At 30.3% G+C, this 14,215-nt stretch overlaps 2 protein-coding genes across 3 annotated transcripts in view; one reads left to right on the plus strand and one right to left on the minus strand.

Moving 5' to 3' along the window:
• The window catches only part of LOC107454788 (runt-related transcription factor 1-like), a 63,305-nt gene that overhangs the window by 38,082 nt on the left and 11,008 nt on the right, over positions 1 to 14,215 (plus strand). For both annotated transcript variants that reach the window (XM_043038906.2, XM_043038905.2), the window contains exon 3: positions 12,958 to 13,125. In XM_043038906.2, coding sequence (XP_042894840.1) covers positions 12,958 to 13,125 — 168 coding nt within the window. The remainder of the gene's footprint in view (positions 1 to 12,957; positions 13,126 to 14,215) is intronic.
• On the minus strand, positions 1,648 to 9,613 carry LOC107454799 (unextended protein-like). The gene has a single exon (XM_043038904.2). The coding sequence runs from the start codon at positions 9,188 to 9,190 to the stop codon at positions 6,704 to 6,706; it is 2,487 nt and encodes an 828-aa protein (XP_042894838.1). The 5' UTR covers positions 9,191 to 9,613; the 3' UTR covers positions 1,648 to 6,703.

The raw sequence follows: 14,215 nt of genomic DNA on the forward strand, positions 1-14,215 counted from the left end.
TTTAATAAAGCCTGTAGTAAATCACACGATTCACTGCAAAAAATTCTGGATTAAATTACAGTAAACTGTACCGGCACTCAGGGTGTTTCTGCTTAAAAATTTTACGTGACTGAGGTTCTGATGTACCGAAATTTTTTAAGTAATATTTACTGTAATATAACTGAATTGTTTTAATTAAATAAATATTACTGTCAAAATTGAGGCATGAAATTTTACGGAAACGATACCCAGGGTAATAATATTTTTACCGTAAATGGAAGCAGAATTTTTTCCAGTCTGAAATAGATAATTAAATTCTATTTCATGTATAGATGAAGGAAGTCTTTATTTAAATGGAAAACTGAAAATCTATCCTATTTTATGAATAAAATAAATGATCTGAATCTGAAAATTTCTTCTGAAAAGTTAAAATTTCTTCTCTGAATAAAATAATTTTAATTACTGCAAATTTTGTGACTATTATTATTGTGACTATTATATGTGACTGCACTGTAGAAACTGTAACTGCTTGAGAGTGATTATAGGAAATCATTTGAGAAATAAATATCGCATATAAATGAAACTTTAACCCTTATCTTAATTGTCCAAGTGAAATTAGAAACAAAATTATGGACAATATTATGAATAGAAATCTTTCCATTTAAAAGCATTGTTCTTCATGTATCGTTTGCAAGCTGTTACTGTTCTCACGGCTTCTGATCCTATTTAGCCAGCCCCTTTATTCCCAATCATTCTTTTATTCCAACTGTGCGTGATAGAATTGCACTACTTTGATTCCAAGCTACGCTCAAATAGGCATAGAAATCCCTAAGGGGGGGAAATCACAAAAACGGATATTTCAATCTTTTTTTATTTGTTGTTTCATTTTCTTCTAAGTATTATTATTGAAGCGATGTATTTCATATAATAATTACCCTGTACAAAATTTATTATTTTGAAAATTGCTTTCAGAAACATATTAAATGATTTAAATACAAGTTGAGGTAAAATAAACCAAATGACACGTGCTATTTAAATAAATTCTTTTGAAACAGAGGTTCATGCGTATAGTTTTTAGGAATTTATTTTCCACAAATTTTCAACCAAAAAAGCATGACATTTATATTTTATCAATGTTTTACAGAATTTATGATTATTCTACGTAAAATATAAGGATTCAATTGATGCATTTTAGAAAAATACGTGAGTTACATAAAGCATTCCGGCAACATATAGTTGTAGATCTAGGGAGTCGAGGCTTCACAAATTCATGACTAATGCTGTAAAAAAAAATAAAAGATCCTGTAAAATTTACGATTTTAAACTACCAACGGGGTTGGTTGCGCTAAACCGTAAAATTTATGAAGTAAATCCTTAGCCTCAAATGTTTTTTACCATACAAGAACAAGTTTTTTCCTTAAAAATTACGAAGAAAATCCGAAGCCAGACTGGTTTTTTACCGTAAGTAAGTTTTTTGGACAAAAATAAATCAATTGTATCAACAGATTTTTACCATATGTAGACAAGTTCTGGAATTTGAATCTGGCTCACTTCATTGCGAGACCCGTTCTGTACCCTGAGCCGCTGCGGCTCAAGTACTTTATTATGAAGGTATTATTAGCCTGAAACATTTCTTAACAAATCAATTTTTTAAAAAAGAACATTAAAAACATTTTCAAAATTCTTTATTTTTGTAACATGGCTTTTACAACAAAATATTAGAAAATGCTTCCACACAGAAATGCATTACTTCGAAAATGATATGATATAGCTGCCAGCATTTAGGATTATTCGAATTATTTCTCTCAATGGTAGTGAGAAAAAAAAAAGGATTTAAAATACGTATGTATTTTACATACGTATACATTCCCCCTCAATAAAATGTTTTAATAATATTTCTTAAAGCCGAGAGAGCCTGGTTGGCAGGGCGCCGGTTCGTGAGAATGGGAGTTCGAATCCAGACGGCCCAAGACTCTCCGCATAGTAAATGGTGACTGCTGAACGTTGAATCTGTCGGATCACAAAGTCCTCCAAGTACCCATAACAAATTCTACCTCTGAGGGTACTGAATTGGAAATGGATCATTCTCTGGTTCAGGTCAAAATTACGATTTGTGGATCAATGAATGGATGTATGAATAGGGCCACTCTATAAACTGATGTGACGTAAGGGTGTGACTGAAATCGAATTCTTAGCCATAGATGGCACCACTGGAAAACAAAGAACAATCGCACCCCTTGCCTTCATGACCTACGACAACAGCAATAGTATTTCTTCTTTTAAAAAAAAGTCTACCTTTTAAATATTTTCCTACTCATCTTATTAATAAAAATGACAGAAGACTGGTACGCATCAATTTTATTACCCCCGTTATAGTTTTTCAAAAAGCCTAAAAATTGGCAGCTATGATATGATATTCTTCTTCTTACTACTAAAAATGAAGTTTTTGGCTGAGGAAAACAATCAGAGAAAAATTGACGTTTAAAAAAGAAAATTTGATTGTATAAAGCACTAACAAATAATTCACAAGAAATGCATAAATCAACGACAATGCATAAAATTAAGAAATTGCAATGCATTACAAAACTAAGCTCTCCTCAATGGCTAGATAAAGTTATGCGACATAATGTATCAGATTATCTTTTGTTTCTTCAACAATCAAAACTAACGAATACAAAAGCAATGAATGAGGAGAACTTTAACAAAATATCCATTGATATTTGAGATCTATAATTGAAAAACCTTTCAAAGATATGCTAATAAATCAAAACAAACATTACGAAACAAAATTATAACAAAAAAAAAGTAAAAAAGGAAAGAATACAGTTGTTTAGATTTATATTGTTCTGTTATGTAGTTTAATTTATTTTTGTAAAATAACATATTTATTTGATATCATTTCATTCGAAATGATCATATAAAAGAGTTATAAAGTACAATTGATAAAATAAATAATCATCATATAACTGTAAAAAATTATTTTTAATTGATTTTTAACTCTTAAAAAAATCTTACTTCTTTTTCAAATCGATCTTCATTCGCAATATTTTTTGCTTCTTTTATTATTCTTTTTTAATTATTACTTTACATTAAAAAATTAATTGAAAATACTGAAACAATCAATTTCAAATCTAATTTACATTTTATGAGAAAAATTTTAATATTATTAGCAGTTATTCAATTCTAAAAGCAGTAAAAAATCGTTTTTAAATAATAAATTCAATTTTTAATCTAAAATGTTATTTACTTTAAAGCAAAAAAAAAATAATTTCGATAAATTAATAATTGTTTCAGTTTCTTATTGTAAAATAGTTTTAAACCCAGTAGGAATTAAATGTGTACTTTTTTTAAACTACTTTTAAAAGTACAAAATGTATTTTATCAAACGACTAAAATAATGAAATAGAATTTATGAAAAAAATTTCTAAAACCTAAATATTTTATAACAATATTATAACTTAGTTTTGAAAAATAGAACATTTATTTCTGTTTTTTAAGCAGTTATAACTATTAAGTATATTTTAATGCAAACCTCCACGAATACTAAGTAAGAAGACACACATATATTTCTAAAAGCACTTTAAAATTTTATTTAATGGCAGTATTACTAAAATAATTTTTTTTCTTAAAAAACAAAAATAATCCACAAGTATCTCAAATGGACATACATGCTATAAATAATTATTATTCATTTAGCAGCATTTTAATTAATTTACAAAAATGTAGAATATGTGCAGTATAATTAATTATGACATGTAAAATTTATATCGTTGTTTGATTTAACCTAGACATTTTATTATGTAGGTCATTAATAGAAACAAAAATGAAAGTAAATGCGTTATTGTTATTAAATATGGACACAAAATGTCTAATGAAATTTAACACTTGATATAAAATACAGGCAAAAAATTGTCTTTGTAAATATTCTAATTTTGAAATATACCCAATGAAGTATTTGTAGAGTAACTTCTAATTTTGCTAGCTGATTTTGTTTTTGCCTACCTAATTCTGATTTTGCTAGTGCAAAAGTGAATGAGGAACTTTACTACCATCTGAATATCAAAACAAATGATGTAGTTTGTTTTTAAATGGTTTGAAAATTCTTAAGAAAATAAACAAAAATGTAGAAATAACATTCTGTAGATCAAAAATTTTAATTAACTTAAAAATTCGAGAAGTTTAACTTCTACGCATTAATCTTTAATGGCATAAATATTATGATTACGCCAACATCAAAACTGTTTAAAAAAATTAAATCATTTCAATAATAAGATGACCTAAAATAAGTTATTTTACAACAAAAGCAATCCTGCATAAAACCTTATAAAGAAATGTTTTGTGGTAAAAGAAATGCAGATTTTTTAAAACTTCAGAAGAAGTACTTCGAATAAAATGGCCTTCTGCAAACTATGCTCGTCTCATCTTAAATTGTTACAAGATATGAAGAAAAAAATGCATTCAATAAATGCATCAAAAAACTTATTAAGAATTATAAAACTATAGTAAATATATCTGATATAGAAATGAGTCAATTATGTAAAAATTTTGATTAAGAAATATTTTAATATATTGAACATGTAAGTATGCTAAAAATTAGTATTTAAACCTTGTTTTAATGTTGCAACTTTTTGAATTGCACAATATAAGATGATATATATATAGAAACACTGTAGTAAAAGGACGCAGTTTATATAATAAAAAAGCTGTTTAAATACATGGCAAGAATTCGAATTTTAAAAAGATTTGAATAAAATTATTAAAAAAATCATCACTAAGGATATTTTTGTTCATATGAAGAATTTTTACAAAATGTGTAAAAGTCTTTAATAAATATTTTTTAAACAAAAGAAATTATTGTTTTTTTAACATATAAAAAATTCTTAAGCTCAAATTACACATGTTCACAATGTTTCCACAATAATATTTTTTTTCATTGCTTTTTTTTACGCTAATAGTAAGATCAGTATTATCTTTAGTAAAAATATTTTTAGAAAGATCAAAATTACAAGAATTAATCGATGGTTTTTAACAAAATAAATATTGTAAAAAAAGCAATAAACATAAATTAGAATTCGCAAGTATTGGATATCTTTAGGACGCAGTTTCTTCCCCCGCACTAGGAATTAAAAATTCATATGTAGTAGTTGTACGTTCTCAGCTTAGTGACTTTAAAAAATTATATTATCAATCAAATAAAAATTTATTAGGTTCAGCACTTTCAAGATAAATAAAATTTAAACAATTATAGATACTGGATATTTAAATAAACAATTAACAACAAATTTAATAAATTGTTACGATTTAAAATGGTTCAAATTAAAGTTTATTAAAAAAAGCACTTGTATGTAAAAATGTAACTTGCAGTGAAGGGAATGAAAAATATTAAGTTATAACATCCAAGATCTATCGAAAAATCTAATAAATAAATCAAATCTATATCCACATATAAAAATAATAATATGACGAATAAGTACGAAAAATACAGCTTTTTAAATCTTACAAAATAATTAAAAATTCATTTTGATTTATTTTGGGTGTTGTTATTTAATTATTAAGCAGGTGTATGAAATATGTTTCCATTGTTTGAATTTTTATTACAATTGGATTCCAACAGGTTCGAAAGCAAAAAAAAGAAAGAAAAAAAAAATTTCAAACGCATCTTTCATAAATACTTTTTTTTCCATTTAGTTCTTCAAAAGGCACACGGTTTAATTGATATAATTATCTCATGATGGCAGACATATAAATTTGTTTAGACATAAATACGAAAAAAATTTAAAAAATAATAAAAAGAAAAGTGCAGCTGCAATAGAGTAAAGCTAATCACTAGCTTTTTATTCTCCTATTCGAAACTGCTGTTATTAGAAACTTAAAATTAAAAAAAATAATAAGAAGAAAAGTGCAGCTGCAATAGAGTAAAGCTAGTCACTAGCTTTTTATTCTCCTATTCGAAACTGCTGTTATTAGAAACTAAATGTGTTTTAATGCAGAATATTGTTGTGCAACAAACAAAAACATGCAATATTTTAACTACAAAAAGTTTGCATGTGTAATATAACTTATAAGTATTCATTGTGAAGTGTGAATAAATTCTTCATAATTAGAAATTCTGATAACCTATATTATATTCATCATGAAAATAGTTATACGAATAAATGCAGTTTAAAACATTAAAACTATATTGAAAAGGCTACAGTGAACACCAAAACCATTAAAAATTTATGTATATATATATGTTGTTTGATATTTGTTTGATGGTTTTTCTTTGAGTTATTAGTTTTTCTTTCAGCGCTTTACCCCTCTGTTTACATTAATTGTTGTTTACCGAGCTTTTAATAATAACCTATTTCTGAAATGTATAATTAGTTTGGCACAAATTGAATAAGTTTTTGCTATTTCTTTTAAAATTAGGGTTAATTTGAAAAATATTTTATTTCTAGTAAATATTTTTTAAATGTATGAAACCAAATTATTAGGTCATTTTTATCTTTTTTACTTGAGACATAAAAAATTTCAAATCGCAAATTAAAAACTTATGTGCCTGGAGCATTTTAAGACTTGATAAATTAAAAAAAAACTGTCAAGACATTCTAATAAACGTTTTGGAAACTTACCATCATTAAGTTTATAAATTATGTGTTAAATTTCAGTAAAATTAGTTATTTGTTACAGGAATTGATTTTAGATGTCCACTGTAGCCTAAAGTAATTTTCAATTAAATAATCTATAATTGATCTAAAAAATGTTCATGTAAGTCTTTGGAAGACTGCCTTGAATTCCTACCTGACTCAGCTTTCGAATCCTCCCTCGAATCCGAATCTTGCTTTTGTTGTTTTTCCAGCAGAGTTGCTCTCACTGCAGACAAGTAAACAGCACAGTGTACTTTCATGTAAATAGTCTCACCAGCCGCAACAACGGTATAGTCTGGAACAAAGACTTTAAAAGGCGAGTTCTCGGGACTATTAATGTTACTGGTAGTCGATATTTCGAAATTGTTCATCATAATTGAAGGAAGACCAAAAGAACTGAAAGGTCCGGTCTCGAACACCAGATTCTCAAATCCCACTGTGACGATGCAGCGCCCTTCCAATATGAGAACAAAATAATCTGCAGGCTTTCCATTCTGGAATAATACGTTCGATGGAGAAAGTAAATCTTCCTTTCCTGATTTGGCCTTGAAGTACACATCTTGGGACATTAACTTCTTTAAAACCGATTCTGATATGTAGTTGCTTTTGAAGGGATCAACTGAAGTTGATAAGAACTGATAAGTTGCCAGCGCAAGTTGAGGTGATATAGCTGTTGATTTTTTGTCGCCAATTCCCAACCTAGCAAAATCGGAAAAGTCCTGTTTGATCTGAGACTCCTTCCTGACTCTTTTTCTCCTGTTATCTGTGAGAACATCAGTTTCGTCGATGATTTCTGATTGTATTATCTCCTCAATCACATCTTCTAACGTGACGATACCAGTCAATTCATAGAATGGGTCGCCATCCGCTTCGTTATTGACGCGTCGAACAAAAGCCATATGGGACCGTCCCTTCTTAAACTCATTCAGCATGACGTCCAGTGTGGTATCCTCAAACACGAAATTAATGGGATGGTTATAAAACTCACATAAAGTTTTCAGTTGAGTCTCAGTATCTGGATCAACAAATGCCAAATCCTTAATATTCAACAGAGCCACAATGTTATTTCGGTCACCGTCGAACACAGGGATTCTGGAATATCCTTGTTTAATAATCTCAGATACTGTTTCAAAGTCTAAGACGGCGCTGTAGGGTACCATGAAAACGTCATTTATTTTCGTCATGACATCAGCAACAGTCTTTTTTGTCAGTTCTAAAGCACCAGATATGATATCCACTTCCTCGTTATGCAAATCATTGAAATCTTTGGTGACCCGGATGAATTCCATTAATCTCTTTCTGTTATACACATTGCGAATCTCTTCACCCAGTACACAATCCAATATTTTGCTGATTGGAAAGGAGAGTGGAAACGTTAGAACCATAAATACCTTTGTCACCCACAAAGTCTTTGCACCAATAGCCAGGCCATGTCGAGAACAAATAGCTTGCGGTATTATCTCCCCGAAAATAACTATACCAAAAGTTGACACGATGACAGCGATTATCCCCGATGTCAAATCGTCTAATAATATAGTTAGAGTATTGTTCACCAAAACATTTCCCAAAAGAAGTGAACAAAGCAAATAATTACTTTGTTTTCGCACTGGATATATCTTTCTGGCATGCTTTTTCTCAGATTCGGTACCACATTTTTCAAGGACCAGTAATTCGGTGCATTCTAAAGACATTAATCCAAGATTCAAACCGCTAAACAATCCAGATAAAATTAGAAGGAAGCATAAAATCACTGATTGGAGTCCTATAGGTAAAATACGTCCCACTGGTCTCAAAGCTAATTGTAATTCCCGACCTTGATGTAACCAACTAGGGATCGACCCCCTTTTATCTTTCACGCAAATGTAATAAAGTCTGTTACCATCCAGAGGTGGTAATGAAATGTCAAATTGTATAACTTTATCAGATAGTACATTTCCCTGTGACAAAGATATCACCTTGATCAACGGAAAATTGTCACATTTACTACCTCTAGGCAAACTCTCATCAATAAAAGCGATATCCGAATCAACGTTAAAATGTGTTCCGAATAAAAATAGTTTTACTTTAACGTTGGTTGGAATACTGACGATTCCATCGTCGTCATTGTGAACGCGATCTCCGTGGGCGCGAATACCGGAGATCGTCGGCGGCTTTTCGCACTGGCTTACGATAGTAACGCCGCCGTCTCTGGGATCGACATGACTGTAGCGAGCACTTCTCTGCTGGACACAAATCTTCCGGGGTGAGCTCGACGATGGGTAGAGAGATTCGTTAAGATCGACAAAAATCGCCGAATCATGCCTGTGATGATGAATCAAAGTCTCTTTGAGAATCGTAATGTCAGTGTTCAGAATGCTGAAGTTTCTTTCGATCAAATCAATAAACAAGTTGTACTTGGCGTCGATGTTCGTTAAGTTCAGTCCGTAGATGCCGGTGGAATTACTGTTTCTAAAAGCAGGATTCAATGATTTAGTGTCGCTGAATGAAGTATCAGACGAGACGGTGAAACAGGGATTGATAAGAATAAGAATTAAAGCTAACGTTCCTATTCTTTTCGTACACAACACAAACATACAGCACATGTCAAAGCAGTAAATCGATAATAGTAGGATTTTCTCACACAGCGTGGGGTGAATAGAATGGATCTCCTCTCGTCGGCTATTCTGAAATATATCTTATGAAACAAATTAAATCATGCGATGAAGGATAAAAATAAATAAATTGACGTGATTTTTAGGAGAAAATCCTCGTGGCTACGATATTTTCTCTTGACCGAACGGCTACTGCTAGCTGAAGATCAAACAGAGATCAAATTGTTAGAAACAAACCCGACAGATGGCACTAGTGCATTGCATCCTTGCCAGGAAACCACGCTGTCTATCATCCGGATTTATTAGGAAAAAGGAGTTCCTTATTGCTGACACGTTTTTGTGTTTAGTCTTCACTCGAAAAGAAATTGGATGCTGTTTGTTTCAAAACAAACTTTTTCATTGAAAGATTTTGACGTTTTTTTTAAATATTTTATAAAAGAAATTTAAATTAAATTAATTTTTAGTGTTTCGAGGATAAATTTTGATTTATTATTGTTACACGCTTTTATGTTTTGTCTTCATTCGAAAAGAAATTTGATGCTGTGTTCTCTAACTTTTTCGTTGAAAAATTTTGGCGTGTTTTTTTTTATTTTTTTTTATGAAATTATTTTTTTAGTGTTTCGCGGATAAATTATGATTTATTATTTTTATTTTAATAATGTCATTTTTATTTGAAGTTTGAATGTCTATAAAAATTGGAATAATAAGGAATTAAAAAAACTAGTTGTAGATGACAAAGATAATGGTTATCACCATTTCATCTTTGAGGGAAAAAATAACTTTGTCACTTTCATATACAGGTTTTGAGTTAATTTTTAGAGATCAGTGAAACATACAAAGGAAATGTCATAATTTTTGAATTTTTTCTAAAAAATTCTTGAATTAAAATACAAAGTTTATTCGTGCCAATATCGTTCATCGAAACTTGATCAATAAATGAACAGGAATTGAGATGACTGAATGAAAAGCAATCTTTGATTGAAGTAAAGGGTAAATGTCTAAAAGTAAAAGTCTGACTAGAAGTCTATGAAGTCTAAAATCAAAAGTAGATAAAAATTCAAAATGTAAGGCTAAAAGTTGATTAGTAAAAATTAACGATGACATGCTCTATTGTTGGTTCATGNAATACAAAGTTTATTCGTGCCAATATCGTTCATCGAAACTTGATCAATAAATGAGCAGGAATTGAGATGACTGAATGAAAAGCAATCTTTGATTGAAGTAAAGGGTATCTGTGCCTATAATATTTTTTCGCAAAAATTTTTTTATTCATTGCTGTAAATATAATTTTGGCTTCTTAAAAACATAAAACTATAGCAATACACTTTTAAGTATAAAATACCTTTAGAACACAAATATTCAACGTTCCATTTCTTCTTTTGATTCGAATAATGCATTTTAATGTAATTATCTAATATCATAATGTTATTGTCAATATATTTCTTACAAAACTATATCTTTTTAATCAGTTTATTAGGCCAATTCCGAAATATTTGAATACGAAAATAATTAAGGTAAAGCTGGATATCATTTTTAAAAAGATAGTATATCAGAAGTTTTTGCCGGTACAGTGACTATTAATTGTTCTTTATTCGTCCAATTTATTTCAATAACAAAGACGATCATATCGACGTCAGAATCTACACACTATTCGCCGGAAGCGAATTAGTGTACGTCACTTCCGTGTATCTTGAATATGCCTTACTTGCTGTTAAAATCTCATTTTAAAAATTTTAACATTAATGACTCATGTTTTGAAGTACACTGTTTTTCATATTATAAACATATTGTATTTTAAACTGCAGTATCAAAAATTTATGACACATTGAACTTTCTCATATAATCTGTAAAAGTTTAATGTCATAAAAGCACACGAGGGCATCTGCATAATTAAATTAACTACCAAAAATACTAGGTAGGTAGATAAGTACTTTATTTACGTCGCACTAGAACTATACAATGAGCTATTGGCGACTGTCTGGGAAACATCCCTGGGGATGATCCAAAGACATGCCATCGCAATTTTGATTCTCTTCAGAGGGGGTGGCCCCCTCTGCTTTGGAAGCCAGTCGACCAGCGAGCAAAGTCGAGCACTTTACGGTAGAACAGATTAACAAGGACGATAACGCGCACACTCGGACTCTAGGCAGGCTGATCAAAGTGGTCACCCACCCGCTTACTGACCAGTGATGTTTGACTTCGGTGTTCTACTGGGAATCGCGTCTTTACGATCTGTTCACTGCGGGACCCAAAAATACAAATTTTAAATAAATAGCTTAGGAAGACGCTATACCACGGAAAAAACCTTTCATCGTGAATTCTGTTTTGCGTTCATAACTAATTTAAAATTTGAAGTATAAAAAAGTGAGTTCTAGCAAACCTAGAGTAAACCGTGAAGTTTCAAATACTAAAATGGAAATTTATAATATCAAAATGCAAACAAATTAAAGACAGAGAACTGCGTAATCCCAAGTTATCCTTTCATAATTTGTTTTCATTTTGATTCTGTGAAAATTTCAATTCAGTATTTAAAACTTTACGACTTACTCTAGGTTTGCTTGAACTCACTTTTTTCATAATTAAAACTTTAAATTATAGTTAAGAACGCGAAACAGAATTCGCAATGAAAAGTTTTTTCCGCGGTATAGCGTCCTATTAATTTTAGATACCAAAATGCATTTTAGATAATATATACGGATTTTTTTCTAAACAAAATAACTCAGCAAACTTTAAAATCTGAGAAAACTAAAAACTGAAAGGAATTTGAAAAAAAATTTTCGGAAAGAAAAAAAAAGTTTAAAAATTTCCAATTGAAAAAGTATTTTCTTTCCGGAATCCCAGTTTTTTAGAAGAAAAAAAAAAAGGGGGGGGGAATCTTTCTCAACTCAATTAATAAAAAAAAGAAAGAGTGAATTCTAAAGAAAACATAAAATGGAAGGAAAAAAAACTTAAATAAGGCTGATTGGAGGTGTAAAGATCTGTTGCAAGAATCTGGCAAAGCAATTATGGTCGCTAATTTAGAGCCTTGTTCCTCTATTTATCCTGAAATACCTCTGCTTGTCGAAACACGTTTGGTTTAATGCCGCACTTCAAACGGCTTTTGGTTAGCCAGGCCAACCAAATAAATCCTCATTTAAATTTTCTATCCTAATTAAATTTTTAAAACTCCTGATAAATTTCTGTTGGAATAGTTTTAACGGAAATGTACTTTTCAATATCTGTTTTAAAAAATGTTTGCATGTACTTTATATTTATGTAAAAGTTTCGAATAAAATAAGGGCTTATTGTATCATGGGACTATACATTTTATAATTATTGTTTATATATTATTTCACAAAAACTAACTACGTTGCAAGAATATTTATACTGAAATAAGTATGACGCCATTTAATATATGATGCTATGATATGATTGGCATCTGTAAAAGTATTTGCCGGTGATGCTAAGATATCTTTATCATCTATGAAGATATCAGCCAATGATATCATTGACCTTTTGCTAATTATGAATGCTATGAATTGAAGAATGAGACGTGATGGGTATATATTTTTGATATTTTATAAACTATGTTAGTGACAATCCTTTTTTTTAAAAATATTTACTGTGAAATTTAAATTTATTTAAAGCTTATTGAAATATATATTTTTTAAAGTAGATTTTAATATTAGTACATTTTCATTTTTGTGTGTGTGTACATGTATGCCTGATAAATATGCTTATTTCAAAATAATCATGAACATCCTATTTAATTTATTCAGGGCAACATCACCACCATTTGCGAGCTTTTGCCAATGCATTTGGACAGAGGACGCACTTCTTTGACCCTCGACTCGTTGATCCTCTAAGAGAATGGGAACAATTCAGAAGAAAAACAGCTGAACAATGGGCACTCGATTTGCCCAGAAGAATGGGCGCTACACCAGCTGGTAAGCTTTTCATAAAAATAAGGACCCTTTTTCAAGAGGTCCATCTAACTCTCTTTTTTTTAAACGAGAATGTCTTTTCTAGAGTCGTGATGGTTCAGGGTATAGTGCATTCGCCTTCCAATGAGGTGATCCGGATTCGAATCCCAGAGATGACTGGTCAATATGAATTCCGCATCCGACTTGCACCGACCACAGTGACCTAAAATATTCTCTGTGGTAGACTGATCATGTGTTAGAGTCCCCTTGCCGTTAGGGAATTTTTCGTGGCTTTTCCTTCAATATAACGCAAATGAGGGTTAGTTCCATCAAAAAGTCCTCCATGAAGGCAAACTTCTCCCAATACTTGATCCAGGAGTTCCCTAGTCTTCTGGATTGGGTTCAAAATTATAAGGCTACGGAGTTGAACATTAGTAGTCGCAAACCCAAAATTTGGGTCGGTTGTTCAAAGACGGTTATAAAATAAAATAAAATGTCTGTTCTACTAAGGTTTTCAACATTGACCGGTAAACAAAGTAACGCTTTAACTTTGGAGCAGATCTTAATATTTGAAAAGTAGATTTCCAAATTTGAAATATTTTCAGCCATAAAAGCAAAGGTACTAACCAGCTAAAAAAAAAGCTTCGAGGCTATTATTTTCATTTTTAAACTTCTCTTACTTTAAATATTATACATATCTAATCAAATATATTAATTACCATGATGCTATAGAGATGTCTAAGCCAGAGTTTGACTACATCTATAAGTGGAAAAAATCAAACCGTTCCCTTAATTTTGTCTTTGTGAATGGCAACAAGCTAGTTGCACTATGCCAATTGGACGATACGTATTATCAGCCCAATAGAAACGTATTCCTATTTGTTACTATCTAACTGATTAATCATTAATGAATTGCCAATGGGCTGGTAAGTGACGCCAACTTCGACAGCTCTATAATACTATTATATGTTCACAAAGTACAGCTCAATTTTTTTTATAATACAAACTAAGTCACATGTTCGTCAAATTACAACCAAAATCTTTATTGTATGGTAAACCATTCGTCGCACGTAACAATAACGATTTAACTCAATTTTTTGCTCTTAGTTCTTCA

The sequence above is a fragment of the Parasteatoda tepidariorum genome, chromosome 1, assembly GCF_043381705.1.
Source record: "Parasteatoda tepidariorum isolate YZ-2023 chromosome 1, CAS_Ptep_4.0, whole genome shotgun sequence".
In the NCBI taxonomy this organism is placed as follows: Eukaryota; Metazoa; Arthropoda; class Arachnida; order Araneae; family Theridiidae; genus Parasteatoda; species Parasteatoda tepidariorum.